The 23,079-nt window shown below is 38.7% G+C and overlaps 3 protein-coding genes across 6 annotated transcripts in view; all 3 read left to right on the top strand.

Annotated features, from left to right (window-relative positions):
* The first annotated feature begins 1,090 nt into the window (after positions 1-1,090).
* Positions 1,091-7,217, top strand: LOC106526134 (wiskott-Aldrich syndrome protein family member 3). Of its 2 annotated transcripts, none has more exons than XM_014020625.1 (9): positions 1,091-1,293; positions 2,812-2,959; positions 4,217-4,351; positions 4,456-4,609; positions 4,708-4,825; positions 4,920-5,104; positions 5,687-5,908; positions 6,000-6,304; positions 6,814-7,217. In XM_014020625.1, exons 2-9 carry the CDS (start codon positions 2,827-2,829, stop codon positions 6,969-6,971), a joined length of 1,410 nt encoding a protein of 469 aa, XP_013876079.1. In that variant the 5' UTR covers positions 1,091-1,293; positions 2,812-2,826; the 3' UTR covers positions 6,972-7,217. The 2 variants fall into 2 exon arrangements, with proteins under 2 accessions (XP_013876079.1, XP_013876078.1); XM_014020624.1 differs by having other exon boundaries at positions 2,751-2,959.
* Positions 7,218-9,830: 2,613 nt separating this feature from the next.
* Positions 9,831-16,216, top strand: LOC106526133 (V-type proton ATPase catalytic subunit A). Of its 2 annotated transcripts, none has more exons than XM_014020622.1 (15): positions 9,831-9,970; positions 10,436-10,530; positions 10,634-10,762; positions 10,913-11,127; positions 11,226-11,363; positions 11,444-11,595; positions 11,800-11,962; positions 12,821-12,929; positions 13,093-13,215; positions 13,397-13,511; positions 13,790-13,853; positions 13,939-14,142; positions 14,685-14,779; positions 15,253-15,424; positions 15,516-16,216. In XM_014020622.1, exons 2-15 carry the CDS (start codon positions 10,449-10,451, stop codon positions 15,606-15,608), a joined length of 1,854 nt encoding a protein of 617 aa, XP_013876076.1. In that variant the 5' UTR covers positions 9,831-9,970; positions 10,436-10,448; the 3' UTR covers positions 15,609-16,216. The 2 variants fall into 2 exon arrangements, with proteins under 2 accessions (XP_013876076.1, XP_013876077.1); XM_014020623.1 differs by having other exon boundaries at positions 10,425-10,530.
* A 3,351-nt stretch (positions 16,217-19,567) lies between these two features.
* Positions 19,568-23,079, top strand: part of LOC106526129 (palmitoyltransferase ZDHHC23) — an 8,564-nt gene continuing 5,052 nt past the window's right edge. The window contains exons 1-3 of one of the 2 annotated variants that reach the window (XM_014020618.1): positions 19,568-20,052; positions 21,023-21,144; positions 22,026-22,647. In XM_014020618.1, the coding sequence (XP_013876072.1) occupies positions 21,063-21,144; positions 22,026-22,647 (704 nt within the window). In that variant the 5' untranslated portion in view covers positions 19,568-20,052; positions 21,023-21,062. The remainder of the gene's footprint in view (positions 20,053-21,022; positions 21,145-22,025; positions 22,648-23,079) is intronic. The other variant, XM_014020617.1, reaches the window with a different exon arrangement.

The raw sequence follows: 23,079 nt of genomic DNA, 5'->3' as shown, positions 1-23,079 counted from the left end.
TAAGCCCCCATATCTAGGTTGAAGTGGTACCTTCCCTAATCCTTTCTGTGTCATCTGGGAGATAAGAGCAGTGTGTGTTTGTAGCTTTCAGGTCAAACTGTGAATAGCTTCTTTATTAATCTGGGTCACTGACATGATAAAAGACCAGATTAGACAAATATGCGTCTGTTTGTGTTGTGTTGTTTATATGAAACAGTCAAACAAAAAAAAAATAATGCGGTTTCTTTGCTTTATGAATGGCATGGTGAATATTACAGGCTGTGCAATTGTTGCTGAGTGCAGGTCATGAGTTTCACCAGCATCCCCCGTTTTTAATGCAGTGCTGCCCAAACATCCATCCATCCAATATTAACTTTCAAATTCATAACCTCTGCCCAACTTCTGCAACTTCTATTTAAAATATTAACATTTTCTAATTCAGCTTTTAAATGATGCATTGCTGCTATCAAATTCCACATTTTGTTTTCTAAAAAGTAAAGGTTCATTGTTTAAACCTTCAATATATTTAATATGGTCCATYGTAAATAAAATGTGGGTTTATTAAAGTTACATATCATCTATTATCTTCACCTGGATGTCCATCACAGGGACAAAAACAAGACAACCAACCACTCACAACTCACAACTACTCACAACTAGGGACAATTTATTTGTTGTTTTTAGTCTGTGGGGCGCGAGTTTCAGATCATTCCATTATATTTTAAATTACATTTTACACATAATTTATATAGTGTACAAAAAAATGTACTTTAAAATATGTACCAAAAAAAGTGTTTTCTTATTTTTAGCAAAGCAATTATCCTGATTAGTCTTTTTTGAAACTTGCATCATTACAGTTGTGAAAGAACGTGCCCTGGTCTTTTTATTTATTATTATTATTATTATTTGGTGCATCCAGTAAAATTCTATATTTCAGATCCAATTACTAGAAGAAAGCTCAGATTTAGGCTCAGTAGGACTGTTACGGATACATCCTGAAATAAAACTGAATGTCAGACGGCCAACCTTACCGTCTGTGATTGGACAACAGGAGTAAATCTGCTGGCTAAATCCCCTCATGGCTCAGGCTGTGATCTGGACCAGGGATTTGTTTTCAGAGGAAACTGCACTCTGCGGAGATGAGCGTCACTATTCAACACATGGTGGACTGCAGCAGGCCTTCAGCTCATGTCCTTCATCTGAGCGAAATAACTTGGACTCAACTCTGACAGCGCTCTTTTCCAGGACTGAACATTTTACGATACGACCCACTGAAAACTCAGGACGGAGAAGAGCAGTCCACAGGAGACATTGGTAAGCCTTTCTGTTATGTAATCCACTTTTTGAAGAAAACTATTCATATTGTTGAATTTTGTTTAAAAAAACTCTCTCTTTGTTGCTTTGAACAAATGCAGGTAATGCATTTAATTCAGCAAATCATAAAAACAAAAGCAGAAAAAAACGTTTGAAATGAAGACAAATACACATAACACATACAATTAAAAGTTAACAATTTGATCAACAGCTAACTTCAGTCTTGATCTTTTCTAAATCAATATTACAAAATGAAGGATTTGGCTTTTGTTTTTGGAAAAGGAACAAACGTATCAGATCTGAAAAAAATAAATCAGTTCCACTCAGGTTRGGAAACGCCTTTTAATTACAAAAGAGTCAGAATTTAAGTGGCAGCAAGAATACTCTTTGTCTTTTAATTTACAACCACTGGTAAATGTTAAGATGATGAGCATGATGTGATTTCTAACAAGCAGCAAATTACAATTGATTTGACAGGAAATAACAACATTATTAACTTTAACTCATTTGTTAAAGTTTGTGTCAAACTTTACAAGCATTGGTTGCATGGTTTAAAATGGCTTTTTAATGCAACCTGAGCTATTAAGAAAGTGTCAGTAAAAGAAGGGTTTGATAACTATAATTGATCATTTTGGTTTATTTATCATGTCTTATTTTAGTTCAACTTTTTTAACAAGCAATTAAATCCCTGTGTGTAAAAATGATAAAAGTCACCTGTGTACTTTACTGATGGACACAAAGTGAGTCAAAAACAAAGCTGCCACTGTAAMACCAACACAATAAGGTTTTGCGTTATTGTTTTAAATGCTAAAATGTGTTTATAATTTTGATGTCAGAGCCTGAAATTCTTGCTCTCGCCATTRAAAAAGCTGCTTCGGGTTTCAAATTGTATTTTTCTTCTCTTATTGTCCAAGCGCTAAAAAAGAAATATTGAAAAACACAAGGGCTGTCAGTTTTTCTGGTCTCATTGTTAATGGTGAACCAGTTCACCCCGACGAGCAATCACAGAGAATTATCATTGTCAAGTCCATTTAATCAGGAAGTGTGAATGGAGTTACAAATGTGTTGTTGTTTTTTTAAAACTATCACATCTGTTCTGCTCCCTCTTCATTAGTCAGCTTGTTGGATGAGCAGAGGCCCGGTATGTGGAGCAGTTTGACAGGTGGTGAGAAAATGATCAATTCAACAAAAGGTGTTAACAAGGGAAATTCAACACAACCTTTGAAAGTTTTGTTTTAATTGTGTCTGTTTTATGTATTTTGTCATTTTTTATAAAATCAAAAACAATCAAAGTGAACAGAAAACAAATGTTTTAACAATTGTGGACTAAAAGCATAATTGCATAATAAGCTGTCTAGTTATAATCCATGTTTATTTTTGTTTGCCACTTTGCCAGATTTGTGCATCAATCAACAGATCAATAGTGCATTTACTTTAAAACATAATATTTATTCTAGCAGATAGACTGAGCATCTGACAAGATGACTTGTGACCTCTGACCCCTGTGCTGCCATCCAGATGTGAGCAGGAGGGATGCCTCTGGTCAAGAGAAACATCGAGCCTCACCACCTGTGCCACGACGCGGTGCCGGATGGGATCGGCAGCGAGCTGGAGTGTGTGACCAACAACACGCTGTCGGCCGTCATCCGTCAGCTCAGCAGTCTGAGTAAGATCAGAGGTTCTCAGCGAGTGTTTCCTTTGCAGCCAGAAGCAGGAGACATGACTTCTCTYASWCTCTCTGAGGCTTTTTGCCACTTTKCCTGCAACATAGCTTGTTTCAAATACACAGCAAACACATGAAACACTTTATGGTTGCTTTAGTCATCATAGAGTTATATAAAAGCTGGAGTCACACACACTTAGACATCTGTTGTTTTTGTTAACAGAGATCTTGAATGTGCTATTTCAGCCCAAATCACCAGAGCTGTTRAAGTACTTGAAAAAATCASTAAAAGAAAATAYACCTCAATAGAAAATGATGTTGGTAAAAATAAATTTGATTGATCAGAAATGTACTTAAAAGTCATAAAACTGCTCACAATAATCATTAAACATACTTTTTATGCACATTTTAAGAAATAAAATGTTGAATTTAACTAAGCTGAGTGGAGTAAATATAAAACAATTCACGCATTTCCTTTAAAAGAAAATGTGTAAATTGCTCAGCTTGTTTAACTCTTTTTAACAGAACCAGTTGTCATAACTCAACACTTCATTTTTTAGAGTGCATAAACAGACTTTTCATATTGAGTTCTGGCATATTTAAAAGAAACAGGATGATTAATCGGATAAATCTTAAAGTAAAGAMGTAAAAGTATAATTTTTATGTTTTGTATGTAACATAATCAAAATAAAAGTTGCAATTTAAAAAATACTCAGTAAAATTACAGATCCCCAAAAGAATTACTTCAACTACTGTTACAAAGTAAATGTACTTTGTTACTTTAAACCTCGGCAAATCCCATGACAAACACTCATTAYAAACATGTAGAAGTAAGGGGGTTTTGTACGTTAAAAACACATAAAATGCATAAAATGCATGCATCTGTCTTGTAGTTTCTCTGACTTGTGTTTGTGAGTGGATTTTATGAAGTGATAGAGGCTTAGAGCTTACGGAAACACTTTGTGAAACAGGCAGATAAGATGGAGCGGAGGTGGGTGGAGACCCAAACCCTTGCTGTCTAGTGCCAGCTTTTACATTAAGTGGATCTGAACTGCTGGAAGAGAGAAACACTTGGTGCTGAAGGATAATCCTGAGCCATAATCCGATGCACAAAACAATTTGTCTGAAATAAATTTGTTTTACTGTATTGTGTGTTTGTGTGTGTGTTTGTGTGTGTGGTTCCTTTCTGAAAGGTTTAATTGTGCTTCATTTCTAATCAGCTTCTGTTTCTCTTTTTCTTTTTTTATGTTATGGTTGCAGGTAAACATGCAGAAAATGTGTTCGGGGAGCTTTTTAATGAGGCCAACACCTTTTACACTCGTGCAAACTCTCTCCAGGACCGTATTGACGGCTTGTCAGTCAAAGTCACCCAGCTGGATTCCAGTGTAGAGGAGGGTCTGTTCACTGGAAACCCATCTGTTTAGTTGCACATTCTACAAATATGTTTATTCTCAAGGACATCTAGTTGAGCTTTTACCCCTTGTCTTTTTGGCTGACAGTGTCTCTTCAGGACATAAACATGAGGAAGGCGTTCAGAAGCTCCGTCGTCCAGGACCAGCAGGTTTTGACCAAAGGCAGCGCTCCTGATTCTGTGTCTGAACTGTACAGCAGCTGTGACAGGCCTCCCCCTCTTAGCACCCTCACTGCTTACAGGTGCTGCATCTGTCCTCAGGCTAACATCGGCTTTCTTRTGTTTTCAACTTACAGCATCATTTTAGAAAAAAATAACTCTTCTTTTGAATTWAATTCAGAGAGGATTCCACAGACGCAATGAAGTTCTACTCAGACCCGTCGTACTTTTTCGATTTGTGGAAAGAGAAGATGCTACAGGACACTGAGGACAAGAAGAAAGAAAGGCGGAGGCAAAGGGTGACCTCTCCGTCTGCTTTTACTGCTCTTTACATTTCCGCATGGCGAGCACTCGTTTGCTATTCKTCAACCTCTCCGTCGTATTTTCCCTCAGGAACAGAAAAGGTCCATGGAGAGCAGCACGCTCCAGCGCGAGGTGAAGAAGGTGAGAAAGGCTCGAAACCGCAGACAGGAGTGGAACATGATGGCTTTCGATAAAGAGCTTCGACCAGATCACCACCATCCGCAAACTCTGCGGCGAGGAGCGTCCTCAGAGGGCTCGCTTTCTCCAGACGGCAGGTCGGGATGCTTCATATGGTTTTTATGTGAAAGTTTATAGGTTAGGGTTAGGGTCAAGAATTATAACTAAGAGAAGGAAGATACCAAAAGAAAACCATTATTGTTTTTCTTTGTTCCACCTTTATCAGACATTTATGTCACAGACTTAGACATAAAATCCAAAGGATAAAATGAGGCAACAGCTCAAGAGGAAATTGTGGATGAAAGAGGAAAGATCACGTCACCAGTTTGGCATTATTATTCAGCCTTTTTTCTCCTGGTCCTTATTTCAAACAGGCAAAATAATCAATTATCTATATCAAATGATATGAAACACTCATATCATGATACATGTTTCACCCAGCCCTACTCTAAAACAAGTAAATAAAATCCACATGCTGCAAGCCTCTGATCACTTCGAGAGCTTTATCCCAGCAATGATGCACGACGAAGGCAGCCGCATCATGTGATCTTTTTTCATTTGCAAAGCTTACTCATAAATACTGTCAAATAATCCATTCCTGAAGAACAAAACACGACATTTATTATATAATATAGATGTGTGGATGCATCTCTATTATTAGTCTGTCCCTATTTATCCAGGCCTGATCTTCTGGATTACCCAGTTCCTCCAGTACCTGCTCAGGCTGCTTGTAACTATGCCAAGTCTCATGATTACATCCCTGGAACCGCACCCCCCTCCCCACCTGTGGAACATGAGTACCACAGTATCGATGTCAACTACAAGAGAGTGACCTACTCCACATCGGAGCCTCACATCGCTGACAGAATCAGTGGTGCAGTCCATCTGTCTGCAGACTCCAAGTATGAATGTTTGCCACTCCCAAATCAAAGCAGAATTCAAATATATTGTCTGACTTTTTTCATTATCTTGATTCTTTTTACTGTCAAACAGCTCGGTTCCTCCACCTCCTCCCCCAGGCCCACCCATCCCGTCAGCTCAGACTGCCTTTGGTTTTCCGCGGGGTTCGCTACCTCCAGCGCCCCATAATGGAGTTTTGTATGCTGGCCCTGGCTACCCACTCCCACCGGTCCCTCCGCCGGGGCCTCGCGTGGCCCCTCCACCCCCAGGGCCTCCTCCTCCACCTCTCCCTCCTCCAGCTGCACCCTTACACCTGCCGGTACACCCCAAAGGCAGGAGGGCAGAAACTAAATCTGTGAGAGATGCTAGAAGTGACCTGTTATCTGCCATTCGCATGGGTGAGATGGGATTTTTACCTTTAATATTTAGTCTAGTTTAAAAATATGAAATATAATACTAATGCCTAAACTAAATTGAATGATTTACTCGCTTATTAGCAGCGGTGTATTGTAACGTTTGGGGTGATTTTTAATTTTACAAAGTATTTCTTTTAATCGTAACTATTTCTTTTATTTTGTTATGTTCTAAACATAAAAACAATCATTTTATGTTTTTACTTTAAAATTTAACATGTAGTTACACATTACATTTGACCAGAAAAGTGTGGTTTACTTAGTTTTTTAAGTACTTTATACGCAGCGGTGTATTGTAACGTTTGGGGTGATTTTTAATTTTACAAAGTATTTCTTTTAATCGTAACTATTTCTTTTATTTTGTTATGTTCTAAATATAAAAACAATCATTTTACCTTTTTACTTTAAAATTTAACATGTAGTTACACATTACATTTGACCAGAAAAGTGTGGTTTACTTAGTTTTTTAAGTACTTTATACCTCTCCTCAATAGGCATCCAGCTGAAGAAAGTGCAGGAGCAGCAGGAACAGCAGAACAAGCGAGAGCCCATTGGCGACGACGTGGCCACCATCCTTTCTCGGCGCATTGCAGTGGAATACAGCGACTCTGAGGAGGACTCCGAGCTGGAAGAAAACGAGTGGTCAGACTGAGCCAAAGTTTTGCTCGAGGGACCCTTTTAAACACAAGAAACTTAGTAGTTAATAACTCAGWTTGGTTCCATTCGGTGTCTGTTTACGCTGTTGTTTTTTTCTCTGACATTTAGGAGGTGGAAATATTACAAATACAGTTTGTATTAAAGCATTTTTATCACTATTAAAATATGATTAATTTGTTTGTCATTCTAAACAACCTGTTCCATAAAAATAAATAAAACCAAAAAAATTTAAAAAACGCCACTTGGTCTAAAAACTGTACAGAAAATGACACTTGTTGTCCCAGCACCAGGTATTTTTCACAGAAGATACAGAGGGGTGCAAAAGTTTGGGCAGCCTTGTTAATTTTCCTGATGTAACTTTATAAATCACTGATTGCTTGGATTTTAAAAAATCAGTAAAGTATATCATATAGGGGACAAACACAGTGATATTTGAGAAGTGAAATGAAGTTGATATGATTTACAGAAAGTGTGCAATAACTGGTTAAACAAAATTAGGCAGGTGCATAAATTTGGGCACAAAAAAAACCTTAACTCAATATTTAGTAGCTCCTCCTTTCACAGAAAAACAGCCTCTAAACACTTCCTACAGCTTCTAATGAGAGTCTGGATTGTGCCTGAAGGTATTTTAGACCATTCTTCTTTACAAAACATCTCTAGTTCATTCAGGTTTGATGGTTTCTGAGAATGGACAGCTCTCTTTAAGTGACACCACAGATTTTTAATAATATTCAGGTCTGAGGACTGAGATGGCCATTCCAGAACGTTCTACTTGTTCCTCTGCATGAAGGCCTTAGTAGATTCTGAGCAGTGTTYAGGGTGGTTGTCTTGATGGAATATGCAGCCCCGGCTTCAGCAGCTTCAGCTTTGTCACTGATTCCTGGACATTGGTCTCCAGAATCTGCTGATATTGATTGGAATCTATGTGTCCCTCAACTTTAACAAGATTCCCAGTCACTGTACTGACCACACAGCCCCACAGCATGATGGAACCACCTCCATATTTCACTGTAGGTAGCAGGTGTTTTTCTTGGAGTGCTGTGTTCTTTTTCCTCCATGCATAACGGTCCTTGTTCTGYCCAAATAACTCTATTTTAGTTTCATCAGTCCACAGCACCTTATTGCAAAATGAAGCTGGCTTGTCCAAATGTGCTTTAGCTAATCTCAAGCAGCTCTGTTTGTGATGTGGGCAGAGAAAAGACTTCCTCTGCATCACTCTCCCATACAGCATCTCCTTGTGTAAAGTGTGCTGAATAGTTGAACKATGCACAGTSWCTCCATCAGCAGCAAGATGATGWTGTAGGTCTTTGGTGCTGGTCTGTGGGTTGACTCTGACTGTTCTCTGTTCATTACAGATTTTTCTTGGTCTGCCACTTCGAGCCTTGACTTGAACTGTGCCTGTGGTCCTCCATTTTCTCACAAWGTTTCTCACAGTGGAGACTGAAAGCTGAAATCTCTGAGATAGCTTCCTTTATCCTTCCCCTAAACATGACGGTGAACAGTCTTTGTTTTCAGCTCATTTGAAAGTTGTTTTGAGACTCCAATGCTGCCACTCTTCAGAGAAGATGCAAAGAGGAAGAAAAAAAACGTAAAATTGCCCCCTTTAAATACCCTTCCTCATAATTGGAGTCACCTGTTTGTGGAGGTCAAGGGTCACTGAACTTACCAAACCAAATTTAAGTTCCAATAATTAATTCTAAAGGTTTTGAAATCAATAAAATGACAACAGTGCTCAAAGTAATGCACCTGCCTAATTTTGTTTAACCAATTATTGCACATTTTCTATAAATCATTTAAACTTCATTTCACTTCTCAAATATCACTGTGTTTGTCCCCTATATGATCTATTTTACTGATTTTTTTAATCCAAACAATCAATGATTTATAAAAGTAAATCAGGAAAATTAACAAAGCTGCCCAAACTTTCGTACCCCACTGTATCCAACACATCAAAGTAAAAATAAAGAGGGAGAAAAATATTTTTAACTAATATACTCAGTGACCTTCAGTGTCAGAGTATTTGCATTAAATGACTTGCTCTCTGTAACTCTGTCATGGGTAACTGGGACTGCAAAATTGTAACACCTGATWTGTTCATTTGATACATCCATAAATGTAATGTGATAAAAGTTCATCAAGGGCAGCCTCTTTTGCAAATCAAGGGTCTGTTTTGATAATTTTGTGTAAATTCCTTTTATATTCAATTCCATATATTTGTGGGMCATTTTGTAATTGCTACCTCAGGTTGTGACTATTTTACCTCACATTGTGTTGTAGGTTCATATGATGTTATTGTTTTGGTAATGTTTGTTTTTTTGTCTTGGAAAATACCTGTATAAAAATGATAATTTTGAGATAAACCTCCTTAAATTTGTCTCTTACCTTTACATCCTTCTCTCACTTCTTGTTTCTTTTTTTTTTTTCCTGGTGAACAAACACTAAATTTGAACTAAATTGGGAAAAAACTTTAAGGTTTACTCAGTCCAAATGTAAAAAACCTTTGATTTTGTGCACATAATTGTTTCAAAAATGAAGTTCCACCTGTGAAATTATATTATCTGTAACATATTAAGTTGTTATTATCACAGCAYATCTAAAAACACCTGTAATCCTGCATAGACAATAATGGAAAATTTAYGGGCACAAAAATGAGGATTTGCCAAAGAAATAGCTTGTCATTTAGGTTCTTGCTRTGAAATTATGAAAGAAACACATCTAACAACACACAAAATAAGTTTTACAGGACTTAGTGATCATTAAACAATGGTTCATTAACTAGAGAAGTTGGTTGAAAGTAAATAAATGGACGTCTGCTGAAACTGTTGAACAGGAGACGCCATCTTGGATCCGAATCACCACTTTGATGTGGCGGAGGGATACACCGGAGCCGCAATGGAGTTGTGTTCCTTCCGTGTCCGGTGCTCTGCAGGTGACTAGCACCACAGGAACTGAGCCATAGTTGAGAAAAACTGGAAGACAGTCTATCATTTCAGGGTAAGATAAGTCGTTTTTGTTTCACGACAGTTTTCACGCCACTCCTCAACAAACTCTTACGTGTTTAGTCATTAGTTAAAGTGGCTGTGCTGTCATTGCTAGTTTGGCTAGCCTTGCTGACGTGCAGGCTCAATCAGCTTTATCCCTGCGTTAGCTTTGAAGTTAGAAACATAAGGCTACCATCTGYTCACCAGTCAAGTTCTTGGTGCGTACTGTACGTACTTTAACTTTAAACGAACGAACAAAAATAATTCAGACTTCTTTAGCTATAAATGAGTTAGCTTATTGCTTAAAGCTCACTGACCCCATTCATTTGTCTCTCTTAAATAATAAAAGTAGTATCTACAACTATAGTTTATTTTATTATCATGAATCAAAATACGTTTTCGTTTGATTTGATACATTTATTATCTTTGGAGACACCCAAAAGCATGTCTCCCCTTCATCTTTTAAGGGGTTTTGCAGGTCAGAACCGAAGATGGACACTTCAARACTTCCTAAGATCCAGGATGAAGAGCATGAAAGCCGGTTTGGATATGTWCATGGAGTCTCTGGACCGGGTCAGGTTCATTCTCCCGCTGCCACGATGATGATTTCTCTTAGTGACATTGTAAAAGTTGTGTTTTTAATCTCCCTCTCTTTTAAAATCGATTCAATCAACAGTGGTCACAGCCACTGCAATGGCCGGAGCTGCCATGTATGAGCTGGTCCGTGTCGGTCACAGTGAGCTGGTCGGAGAAATCATCCGGTTAGAAGGCGACATGGCAACCATCCAGGTCTACGAAGAGACGTGTATCCTTTCTGCATCTGCAGTGCTGTCCTCTGTGATCACGTATAAGAAGTTGCTTTAAAGGTTAAGTGTTTATTAGCCACTGTGATGACAGCAAACGGCACGAGCTGGACTTTGTGGTTCGTTTTGTTTTCCTCAACTTCATGCTGCAGCTGGTGTTTCTGTTGGTGACCCCGTCCTCCGAACTGGAAAACCCCTCTCTGTAGAGTTAGGGCCAGGTATCATGGGCTCCATCTTTGACGGTATCCAGCGTCCACTGAAAGACATCAATGATCTCACTCAAAGTATTTACATCCCAAGAGGAGTAAACATCGGTGCACTTAACAGAGACCTCAAGTGGGAGTTTACTCCTGTCCAGAACCTGCGGGTAAAAAAATAAATAAAATAAAACATTTCTGGTGCGATGTGTGTTTTGATATTTACTACTCATCTGTTATGATTTAATTCACATTTTCTCCCATCTAGGTTGGCAGTCACATCACAGGTGGAGATATCTATGGCTCTGTGTTTGAAAACTCGTTAATCAAGCACAAGCTGATGCTCCCACCTCGCAGCAGAGGCACTGTGACCTACGTGGCTCAGCCTGGAAACTATGACCTTTCAGTGAGTGCTGCTCTCAAAGCAAAACACTTCCTCTTTTTGGTAAAAATAAAAATAATAAATATATATGTATTTGTATTCAGGATGTGGTTCTGGAGCTTGAATTTGAAGGCATTAAGGAGAAGTTCACCATGATGCAGGTGTGGCCAGTTCGACAAGTCCGCCCGGTAACGGATAAACTACCTGCCAATCATCCACTGCTGACTGGTCAGAGAGTTCTTGATGCACTTTTCCCGTGAGTGCTCCTCAGGAGAGCAAATAATCCACTCATTTCACTTTATCGCTATACTGTACCTGCCTTTTATTTATGCATGTGGGATGCAGTTACAGCTTTCTGACCTTTTGTTTAATGATTGTTCGGTTGTTTATGGTTGAAAGTGTTGAGCCACTGGTTTTATTCTGTGTGCGAGTGAAGCTTTGYGACCTTTCTGCTGTGTAGATGTGTGCAGGGAGGCACCACTGCCATACCTGGGGCCTTCGGCTGTGGAAAGACTGTGATCTCACAGTCCTTGTCCAAGTACTCGAACAGCGATGTTATTATTTATGTCGGCTGTGGAGAGCGTGGGAATGAAATGTCTGAAGTACTGCGGGACTTCCCCGAGGTTAGTGGGAGAACAAACTTTTTAAAAATTAAAGTTTCGTTTTTAATAATTGGATCACTTTTGATGACTCTCAAACTCAGTTTGGGTTTTTTTTTTTTAGAAGTTTAAACATAAATTTCAGATTTTTCTCAATATCCTTTCAAAGTCCTGAAGAATATTTCATGAAAATGTGTCAAATGTTAGACCCAGCTCCATTTTCTCTAGAGTTTCATTTCTTGCTACAGCTAGACTTCCTCAAAATGTCARGCTTGTTAGGCACGTAGTACTGTGAAATTGTTCATCAGTTTAAAAATGGATATATTTGGTTTTGTTTAAATTGTACACACAAGGTTGACTTCCTATAATTTACCAAAAAATGTTTGCTTTGCTTTGCTTTTAATGCAGACATGTTCTGGTAGATTTTGCATAAACAATGAGCTGAAAGGAAGCTGTGCTGCTGAATAATTTACACATACAAACACGATACGTCGTTATAGCTAGTTAAGTAATGAGATACTTCTTTTTTTTTATTAAGTTTTCCTTTTTTGTTTACAGATACAGCCTTTCAGTTCAGTTCTCATTTGGGTAATGGGCTAGCAAAACATCTTTTTTGGTGAAAGAAATCCCTTTAAAATAATGTTCTGTCTATTGAGAATTACCCAAGTTGTTGATTTTAATTGATGTCATGCCAAAAACTAATGAATTATTTTGATGTTTGTGCTATCTGCAGCTGTTAGTTTGATTTGAGTACATGAAACTGCAGATAGTTTTGTTTTTACCTGGTGAAACTAATGTTATGGAGGGAAAACAAAAAAAAAAAGACCAGTGAAGACGATTTAGTAACTCTTCACTTTGTGTAATATTGCTCTTACCTAACAGCTCACTATGGAAGTTGACGGCAAAGTCGAGAGCATCATGAAAAGAACGGCGCTGGTAGCAAACACATCCAACATGCCTGTGGCTGCTAGAGAGGCTTCCATTTACACAGGTACYAACGTTTTATCCATCTGCACATTTTAACCTCTTAAATATACAAAGGCCTTTACGTACATTTATGTAAAAGTCAAGTTTAAAMCCCCTGAAATCTTTTCATGATTGTCATCATTTTTTTTCTTTGAGAATTTATCATATTAAGACAATTTCTTCCACAGGGATTACGCTGTCAGAGTATTTTAGAGATATGGGCTACAACGTGAGCATGATGGCTGACTCGACGTCTCGATGGGCAGAAGCTCTGAGAGAAATCTCAGGGAGATTGGCTGAAATGCCAGCTGGTGAGTTTTACCGATTTACTGCAGGTTTGTTTTTGTGAACAGGTAAGAACATAGAAATAAAATCTGAACATGAAAACAGGAACACTTTCAAGAAAACAAAATGAAATGTTCTAAGGAATGCACTCGTGAAAATGTGATTACTCTTATGTGGAAGAGAGTAAATGTGGTTGTTTGTTTGCAGACAGTGGGTATCCTGCTTACCTTGGCGCCAGACTGGCCTCTTTCTACGAGCGCGCTGGACGTGTGAAGTGCCTGGGGAATCCAGAGAGGGAGGGGAGTGTGAGCATTGTTGGAGCGTGAGTTGTTTATTTGTGGAGGATTTTTATTTATTAAAAGCCTTGTATTGTTGTTTTGACCACTTCACTGAGGAAGACCGACTTGTGAAAGTAATTTGGTAACTTTAAGTTGCTTATTTTTGCTCCTTTCTTGCTTTACTGTTGATTAAACTTGGGTGAAACATATTTAAAAAGTTAACTGATGTAAAGATTTACTCTTAAAATGTGTTTTTCTGACATTATAAAAAGCTTGTACCAAAAAGACTGATTTAGATGATTACTCTTCTTTCACCTGTCAGTGTGTCGCCCCCTGGTGGAGACTTCTCTGATCCGGTCACTTCAGCCACTTTGGGAATTGTTCAGGTAAGAAACGGGTCGTGGCACGTCAGCTTTTTATTCTCACGTTTCTTTAAAAGTGTGTGGCCGTTTTCCTCCCCCACCTCTGCAGGTCTTCTGGGGACTGGACAAGAAGCTGGCTCAGAGAAAGCACTTCCCTTCAGTGAACTGGCTCATCAGCTACAGCAAGTACACACGGGCTCTGGATGAGTATTATGACAAACATTTCCCTGAGTTTGTCCCTCTTCGTACAAAAGCTAAGGAGATCCTCCAGGAGGAGGAGGACCTGGCTGAAATTGTGCAGCTTGTAGGCAAGGTGAGGCAGGCTTTTATTGACCTGGAGATCACATGTGGCTCCGATAACAGGTGTTATTATAAAGATGCTGATGAAATGAGTTTGAACTTCATTTATTAATGAAGTTTCATTCTTTAAACTGCTTCAATTTAAATGTAATTTCCTTGTAATTACTGTAATACCCTTAACCTAATCTATTTCAGTGTATAATTAAATTCTTTACTCATTTACACTTTTTTTTCCTCCAATGTTTCTTTGTTTTGTTTTTGTTTTGCTGTAGTGTCCTGAAATGTGCTTTTTAAATACAATGTTTTATTGTTAATATTATATTTTTATGCTTTTAAGTTTTAGAGAATATGATTTACTTTAATGCATATTTGTTTATGCTACCCAGTAAACGTCTCAATAATAGGCTGACAAGTTTTTCTTCGTTTAGTAAACACGTTTTTTTTTAACACGGCCATCCTGTTTCTAATCAGCAGGATTTTGTCTAATCTGTGGATTATTAAGATGCTAACGATGTTAATCTCACTAAGAACTCCTTGTCTTTGTTTCCTTCACAGGCTTCTCTTGCTGAGACTGATAAAATTACTCTGGAGGTTGCAAAACTCATTAAAGATGACTTCCTGCAGCAAAATGGTTACACCCCCTATGACAGGTGACCTGAAACACACTTATTCTAAAGTGGGGATTTAAGCACAATATTTATGTATAAGAGCAATATCAAACGTTTCCTCAGTAACAATACTAGTTTTGTCCTGTGTATGTTAAAGCACTGGGGTTTGCATTGTGGCATAAATCAGAAAAATAACATAAAAAAAGTCATGTTTTAGTTTGTATATAACCAGTGGAACCATATTAGCTCACATCTATCTGAAGTAAACCACAACATTTCATCAACTTCCCACTTCTACAGAGATTGTAATGATTTGATTAGAGGAAGTAAAGATAGAGAAGTGTGCGTTTCCTTCTCCATAATAATGTTTTTAAAACATTGAAAGAGTTGGAGAGCTTGGAGGTAACGCACAGGAGCAAAACGAACATGTGGAAGTCACGTGCCTGCAGATGTTTTCCTTCATGTGATTTATTACATAAACTAAACGGTTTGCACATTCCTTCACCGCTCCACAGGTTCTGCCCTTTCTACAAAACCGTCGGCATCCTCTCCAACATGATCGCGTTTTAYGACATGGCCCGACACGCGGTGGAGTCCACGGCTCAGAGCGACAACAAAATCACGTGGGCCATGATCAGAGAGCACATGGGAGAGATCCTGTACAAGATCAGCTCCATGAAGTTCAAGGTAGATGCAGCTCTCTTCTCATATCTTTGTTTTTTTTTTAAGCTTGCTTTGCTTTATCTTTCATTTTGTTCATGTTTGTTGTCCTCCTCAGGACCCTGTTAAAGATGGCGAAGCTAAGATTAAAGCAGATTACGCCCAGCTGCTGGAGGACATGCAAAACGCCTTCCGGACCTTAGAGGAATGAGTTTCCAACCTCTCGTCCCATCAACCCAAAGATCTAAAGCGCGGTGCAGTGAGAGAACCAGTTCCAGTTCTGGTTTTCTGCCTCAGTCGTGTGAACTCCTGTATTTTTGTGTTTACATCCCTCTGAAACATTCCATGACTCTTACAAATGTTTTTATTTTTGACTTTATTAATTACAAAAACRGGCTGCTAGAATCYGAACAACAAATTTGCTGTGATTGACAGAAAKGGACACTTTTGACTCGAATCGGTTCACAGCACTTATTCACCGTCAGACTGGTGATGTGATTGAAATCAGCGGGTCTCACTCAGGTACTGCACGTGCACTCRGCTACCAGCTGCAACAAAGAGTGGAAACGACGAACTGGCTTTTTTAAAATTAAGTAGGAACATGAATGAAGGGACATAGTTTTGTTTATTCATCTGGGGCTAAAAGYGTTGATTCCACTTCTTACCTCTTAAGTGTGGCTGTGAGGTTGTGGACTTGATATATCTAAAAATTTGAGTGAATAAATGTGTTAGTTTGTGTTGTAACAAATGTTTCACTGTTATATTCATAGTCCATAACGGTCTCCTTGAATAAATCCAAACAAAATGACAGATTTTGAATGAAGTTTCTTGTTTGTTTKTTTTTTAATCCATACTTTGGTCTCTTCAAATTCAGGCTTAAAAGCTTCATTTTTTAATTTTAATGTTTAACTACATCTAACTTTTTCACCATAGGTGGCACACGTAGTTTTGTCAGTACAGTGTCGACAATGATATTTTAACCCTTAGGATCACATTTTCCATATGAATGTTTTATTTTAGGAGTCTGAACTCAAAATRTTAGACAAGACAAAGCATCCATGTTATCCGCATCGTACATATTTGATCTTTTTCCTCAGACATATAATTCATCACAAACAACAGTCGGGGAGTTTTGGTTAGCCTCATCTTGATTCTGGAGTCTGTCGGTGACCTCAGGTTGTGTCCTGACAACTGTCCTCATCAAACAGCAGAACAAAGAGTCTTATTTAAAGATGGCATTACTGTTGCAGAGCTCTGATCTCCAGGTCACTGTGTTTATACTCACTTGAAAACCAGGGACATTAATGCATTTTGACGGCCCTTTTGTGGCCCAGAGGTGTTCCATTCATGGATAAATTACCACAGGGTATGCCATCACCATTGCCAGACCTCGCCCACATCCGGATGACAAACCATTTCCTGGGTGGACCATTTCATCATCAAGCAGGTTCCTGGTCCCAGATCTACTTTACTGCATGTTTTAGAGTTTTCTTTGCTCCAGCACACCTGATTTGAATGAATGGGTGATTAGTGAGCCTCTGTAGAACTTGAAGAGGTGATTCAGTCACTGAATCAGGTGTGTTGGAGCAGAAAAATAAGTAAAACATGCAGGATGGTGGCTCGAGGACCAGGATTGGACACCTCCAATTAAAATACTCCATTATTAAAATTTTAACAAAACGTAATGAACTACTTAAAGCRTTTTCTTGATCATTGTACCTCTACACCTAACACAATTCAAGATGGCTGCCTTATCCAACTGACAAGGAAGCACAAAAATGGTTATAATTCAGTTAGATTTTCAGATGGTGAGCTAAAATTTGATGCAGTAGTAGCCGAAAGTCTTCCACAACATGTACTTTGAGCACCGCACATTAGATTGTGTATGAAATGTGGCAGGCAGTATGCAATCCTTCAATGCATAGGCCTTTATGAATAACAGAGTTCACAGGAATTAATTTAACGTGGCTCTTCTGTAATGTGTTGGACAGTTTCACATAGAAGCTCAGATACTCACTAATATTTAGGTATTGTGCTTTAGCAAGTTGCTTCTTGACCACATGCTTTTAGTAGCCCTCACCACGCTTCTGGTGTAATTCCAACTGGATATTTGATAACTTTTCTTGGCAGAATTGGTAGAGGTTATTTAATTTAGTTGGTTTCCTGGCACACACACAGCTTTTAAGCACAGTCCACACACTTTCTAATAAGGTTGAGGTTTGAGTTTTGGRAGGGCTGTTCAGACAAGACAAGAAATATGACAAAAAGCTTCTGGGGTAAAAAAAAAATAATAAAATAAAATCTGGTTATCTTAAAACATTTGCACTGTTTTAACTAGCTTGTCTATGGTTTTCAGCCCTGGAAATGGTCTGCAGAACATTCTTCAAATTGGTTCAGAACTGTTATCTCAGAAACTGCGCTCCATTAAGACTTAATGGAAGCAGAACCTGCAGCAGCTGTTTTTTTTTTCTGTCCGCATTGATTCATTTGTCGAGACAGACATTTGTATGGGCATTAAGTGCCGGGAATATACGGGCCCTATATAAGGCTCATATAATGCACCTGCATCTCTTGTTCTTCMGTTTGTGATGACTGATGGAGAGGGAGTGCATTAAGAAGACATTAACAAAACTAAACGAGTTTGCTCCTGTGAAAAGGAAACCAGAGAGCAGGTTCCACCACATTCATAAGTGCTTCTTTAGCAGTTGTATTAGAGGAAAAATGAAAACAAATTCTTAATATNAAATAGGGATGTAATATTCACTCAAGCGCCAATTTGATTCAGTTATCAACTTTAAGTTTACATTTACAATTTTTTCAGCAAAATTAATTGTAGCCATTTTTCAAATGTTTCATTTTTTTAACAGCAGTGTTTTTGTCCTTGTATCAAACTAGCTGTCTGTTTTCTCAGAAACACAAAACAACTTAATATAAATGTCATCAAACTATTTTGTGAGCAAAAGTTATGAAGTATCAAACTGAATTTGTCTTAAAGACAGAGCAACACATTTTATCTCAATAAGTCTTAAAAAGGCTGAATTACAGCCTTTTAAAGTTAGCTGTGGTGGCCATCTTGAATCTATGATTAGCATTTAGAATTTGGTAAAGATTGTTTTTGGCTTCAACACTAATCTTCAGCTTTGTATGACTAAACATGTCTGAATGATAACTAGTGACTAGTTTCCAGCATGTTTTTTGGGTCATTATTCGCTACGATCAAATTAAATTTCAATTCAATATTTCTTAAAACAGCTAAATTAAAGTAATTTGGAATTAGTGCTGCAACGATATTGAATTTTCAAATTCAGAGTGCCTTTCTTTGTATGTGCCCCMCTAAAATAACACCTTAGCCACCCCTTGCAAAAAGTCTAGCTCCACCCCTGCCACAGAAATCAGGATACCTCACATCTCCTAAGTTAAAAAGTGAACATGTTTGTATTTATTTTTTAAGAACTTATTGGCCTTAGAATGAACACCATCAAGACATGTTACATAAAAAATAGAATAAAAAAGAGAAAATAGATTTTAAATCTATTTTTAATTAATGATTCAATGCAGCAAAATGAACAAATTGAAATGCTTGTTTTTGTCGGGCCTTTTATTTGTCTGATATTGACCGGGAGATGCCTTCGATTTGCAGTTTAAGATGAACTCTTTGTGGTACCCGGGATGTTGTGTCTCCCAGACACTCTTCACGTTTCTAATGCACAGTTTCTTTTTTATAGAACTTCCTGTTAACACAGTGTGGTCTGCATTAAAGGCTTCCTCTTCTCTCTTTATTTTTCTGCTCACTGATACTGTAAAAAAATAATWAAAAAAACAAGCAGAAGCAAGATTGAAGCCATTAAAAAGCTCTCTGCTGATGTGTTTATGAGCAGAAGCTGTAGCTGGGTTGGGGGGGGCTGGGGGGTGTCAGGGTAAAGAAAACTTTCCTGCAAGGGTCACTTACCGCCCTGTCACAAAAGTGACACAGATAAATCACGGGGTGTGCTACGTGTCATGTCAATCTCTGCACACAGATCACACAGGCACATACTTTCCCAGAGTTTTCTGCTCATGAGCTCCAAGGTCAAATAGCTTGTGGAGGGAAATCTGATCTGTGAGGGTGGGGCTGGCTCCCTCTCTCAACTATGAGTGCCTGTCATGTTTCTCATGCTCCTCCGGCTCACTTTGGATTATCAGGGCTGCTGCTGCAGCTTTTGAACACCTCGGCACACAGCCCCCACTTTGCTGAGCAGAGAGGTATAAAAGGCTCCCTCGGACCAGTTGAGGGGGATCCTGTAGTATTTATTGGAGTCCACACAGGTAAGCTGTGACAGGATGCCAGGGGACGACTAGTCAAGTTTTCAACGTTATGTGAGAAAGATAGTTGAGCCRGCTGATGGAACAAAATATCAACCCACTTGTCAGGAGGAATTAAAGTTGCCTTCAGTTGGGAATCTGAGAACTGWAAAGCATCACGGTGCTGCAGCAAGGCTGATCTTTACTCATTTTCTTCTTATGACTGATGAGAAACTAGGCTGTTTTTTTTTCTTCAGTAACTCAACGAAAGAAGGGAGTTTGGTGGCAAGAAGTCTTCATCTTTTTTTTTTACTTCAACATTTTCTGAGGCCTCATTATTTGCTTTTTTTCTTGTTTTGTCTTAAAAACAAAAGGTAAGGAATCAAGTATAATGTGCTTTTTTTGTACTCTCAAAATGTTTTCTTGTTTTCAGCATGGCTAATTCCTGTTCAGGTCAGGTTTTAGGGCTGTCTAAATTAATAAATTCCCTTATATTAACTCAAGTACRTCTCAGAGTGTTCATGTCTCAGAATTGATGGCCCAGATAGTTTGTCCCTGTGGACACAGTGGCCTTGTTTTAACAAATTACGTTAGAAACCCTTTGGGGCTGTAGCAGCAACAAGAGTCTTCCGATTTGGATTTTTTTACATGATTTTATATCATTAAACTTATTTGCAGCAGCTGCAGTCTGATTTATTTTTCAATCTGAATATTTTACTCATGTCATCGATAATATATCAGTGTTTTCATTGTTAATTATGTCAAAAATGTACATTAAAACAGGTTGACTGTCTGTATTTGGTTATTTTAAAAACGAACGCCTGGAAATAAATGTATTTGTGAGTCCAAATTTTCTTTTTTTATATATATATTATTCTGTATGAACTGCCATTTTTCTCACCAAGGTGAGAAATAATCAGATTTTCTATTAAAATCTAGCAAAAGCTTGAAAAGACAGCATAATTGAGCAGCAGATTGACCATTTTCTTTCATTTGTTGTCAAGATTTAGTCAATATAATTTGTTCCAATGGTTTCCAAGCTTTTTTGCTTTTTGACCCACAAAGTAACAGCAGCAGAAACCTGTGCCCCAGGTGATAAACACTATCAGGTCAAATACATAGGAGAATAGTAACACTATTCATCCATTTTGAAGCACAATAACCTCACTCTTTTGTAACAACTAAGGCAAAAAAAATGTTGTTAGTATCATTTTTAAATGTAAGTAATTCTGAAAATCCCATAAAGACCCCCACCTTGATGTCTCAGGACCCAGTGTGGTCCCAACCTTAGATTTGAGAACCTCTGGTTCACTGTATCTTTTTTCTGATGATTCTTACCATCAGGTCACTATGACATGGGAGAAACTAAAACCTCCAGAACCAGATGACCCTATTTGTTGCTGTGAATGTGATTTCTACCCGTACAGATGTTGTGACTGTGAGGACCTGGACGAAGTCTTTCGCAGGTATGAGCAGAAACCTTACGGTCCTGGAACACGGCAAAAACCAAATGCCGAACTTTTCTTAATAACCATCAGAAAGCTCTCAGCGCTGCAGATCATTTTAACTGCCTGCTTTTTAACACTACTTTCTGTGAAATGTGACACTAAAGTCAGCAGACTTCTTATTTGGCTAACTTTGCTGAAAAAAAATCCTAACAAACAAAAGCAAATATATATAAGCAAAACTCTTATTGTTTTGAAGATCTGTTTTCAAGCCAAAACCATGTCTGGGCTTCATAACTCAAACCACATTTTCACATGTCAGGCACAGTGTGTAGCACGTAGCATAATCAGCAGCTAAACTTTAAATGAGGAGCACACACACACACACGTTTGTTTCTTGACCCCGTGGGGATCTTCCATTGACTTCCATTCATGTTTTTTAGACTTTATATCCTAACCCTGACCATGTACTCTAAAATTAACCTACAGGTACCTACCTGACCCTAAAACTAACCTAAACATTGGTCCTAAACATAACCCCACACCCGTAATTTGCATTTGGACCCATGGGGACCTGGCAGTGGCCCCCATGAATCACTTCGGTCCCCACGAGGCTGCCTTTTTTGGAGGGAAAATTGTCCACACGTTGTAGGAAAAAACCCTCCACACACACACACACACAGAGACACACACAAAATAAAATATTTAACAATATTTAAATAATGTATACAAAAATTGACTAAAATATCTATATGTTATTTCTTGTTTGACTAACTTCAAACAGTAATTTTAAAAATACAAACTTGGTCTAGAAATGCTTTTATTCTGAAATGGGAAAAACTGGAATGATCACAAATGAGACACACTTGAAAACACTTTGTATTTATCACTAACAACCACAGCTCTCTGTAGGTGGCTGAAGGAGAAACCAGCTCCCCCTGGTCTTCAGACCCCCATGTTTGGGGCCATGATTGAGAACCTGGAGCTCTCCATGGTTCCAGTCCTGCTGCTGCTTCCTCTGCTGCTCAGGGTTGCATCTCTGCACTACCTGCTGGGCATCGTCTTCCTCACGGCCCTGCCCGGCCTGGTCCTCTGGTACTACTACGCCACCCACAAAAGGAAGAGGCGCACCCTCTTCTTCCTCACTCTTGCACTGTACTCTCTGGCTTACATGTATTACCTCTTCATCACGGAGATCTTACCCCGCGGGGGTGTCAGCTCGCTGCAGGCGTGCGCCGTGACCACCGGGATGATTCTCACTCTGGCTTCTCTCATTCACACCAAGCGAGGCCCGGGCTTTGTGAGCGCTGCTCTGCATGAGGCCCACAGCCACAGGATGAAGACGGCAGAGGGTTCTGCACATCTGTCAGCAGCCTCTTCATCAGGGCTGCTGATGACAGGAACAGAACCGGTGCCACAGAAATGGAGCATGTGTCCTGTGTGCAAAGTTATGCGACCCCCACGAGCCGGACACTGCAAAACCTGTGGATCATGTGTGCAGCGTCTGGACCACCACTGTGTCTGGTGGGTCTTATTTAGGAGCTGTTTGTCTGTATCTTTTCTGATATAACAAGATTGTAGTTTATTTTTTTAACCTTGACATCAGTGCTTTTCAACCCTGGTCCTCAAGGCACACTGCCGTGCATGTTTTAGATGTTTCCCTGCTTCAACACAGCTGATTTCAATTGATAACTGATTAACAGGCATTTGTTGAACTGCAGTCATCTGAATCAGGTGCATTAAAACAGAGGAACTTCTAAAACATGCAGGGCAGTGTGCCTTGAGTAAGGGGCGCAAAGTGTAAGTTAGAAACAAAGAAAAAAATCAGTGCACTTTCTTCACACTTAGTGCATTTTTCTCATATTTAATGGTAAATGTTAATTATGTTAAATCTATATCTAAATATTACATCTAAAATATATATTAAATCTATTTCTGCCTCATCTATCTATATAC

The sequence above is a fragment of the Austrofundulus limnaeus genome, unplaced genomic scaffold, assembly GCF_001266775.1.
Source record: "Austrofundulus limnaeus strain Quisiro unplaced genomic scaffold, Austrofundulus_limnaeus-1.0 Scaffold261, whole genome shotgun sequence".
NCBI lineage: Eukaryota > Metazoa > Chordata > Actinopteri > Cyprinodontiformes > Rivulidae > Austrofundulus > Austrofundulus limnaeus.
The sequence above is the reverse complement of the archived record's forward strand: the minus strand, read 5'-3'. Positions and strand labels throughout refer to the sequence as shown.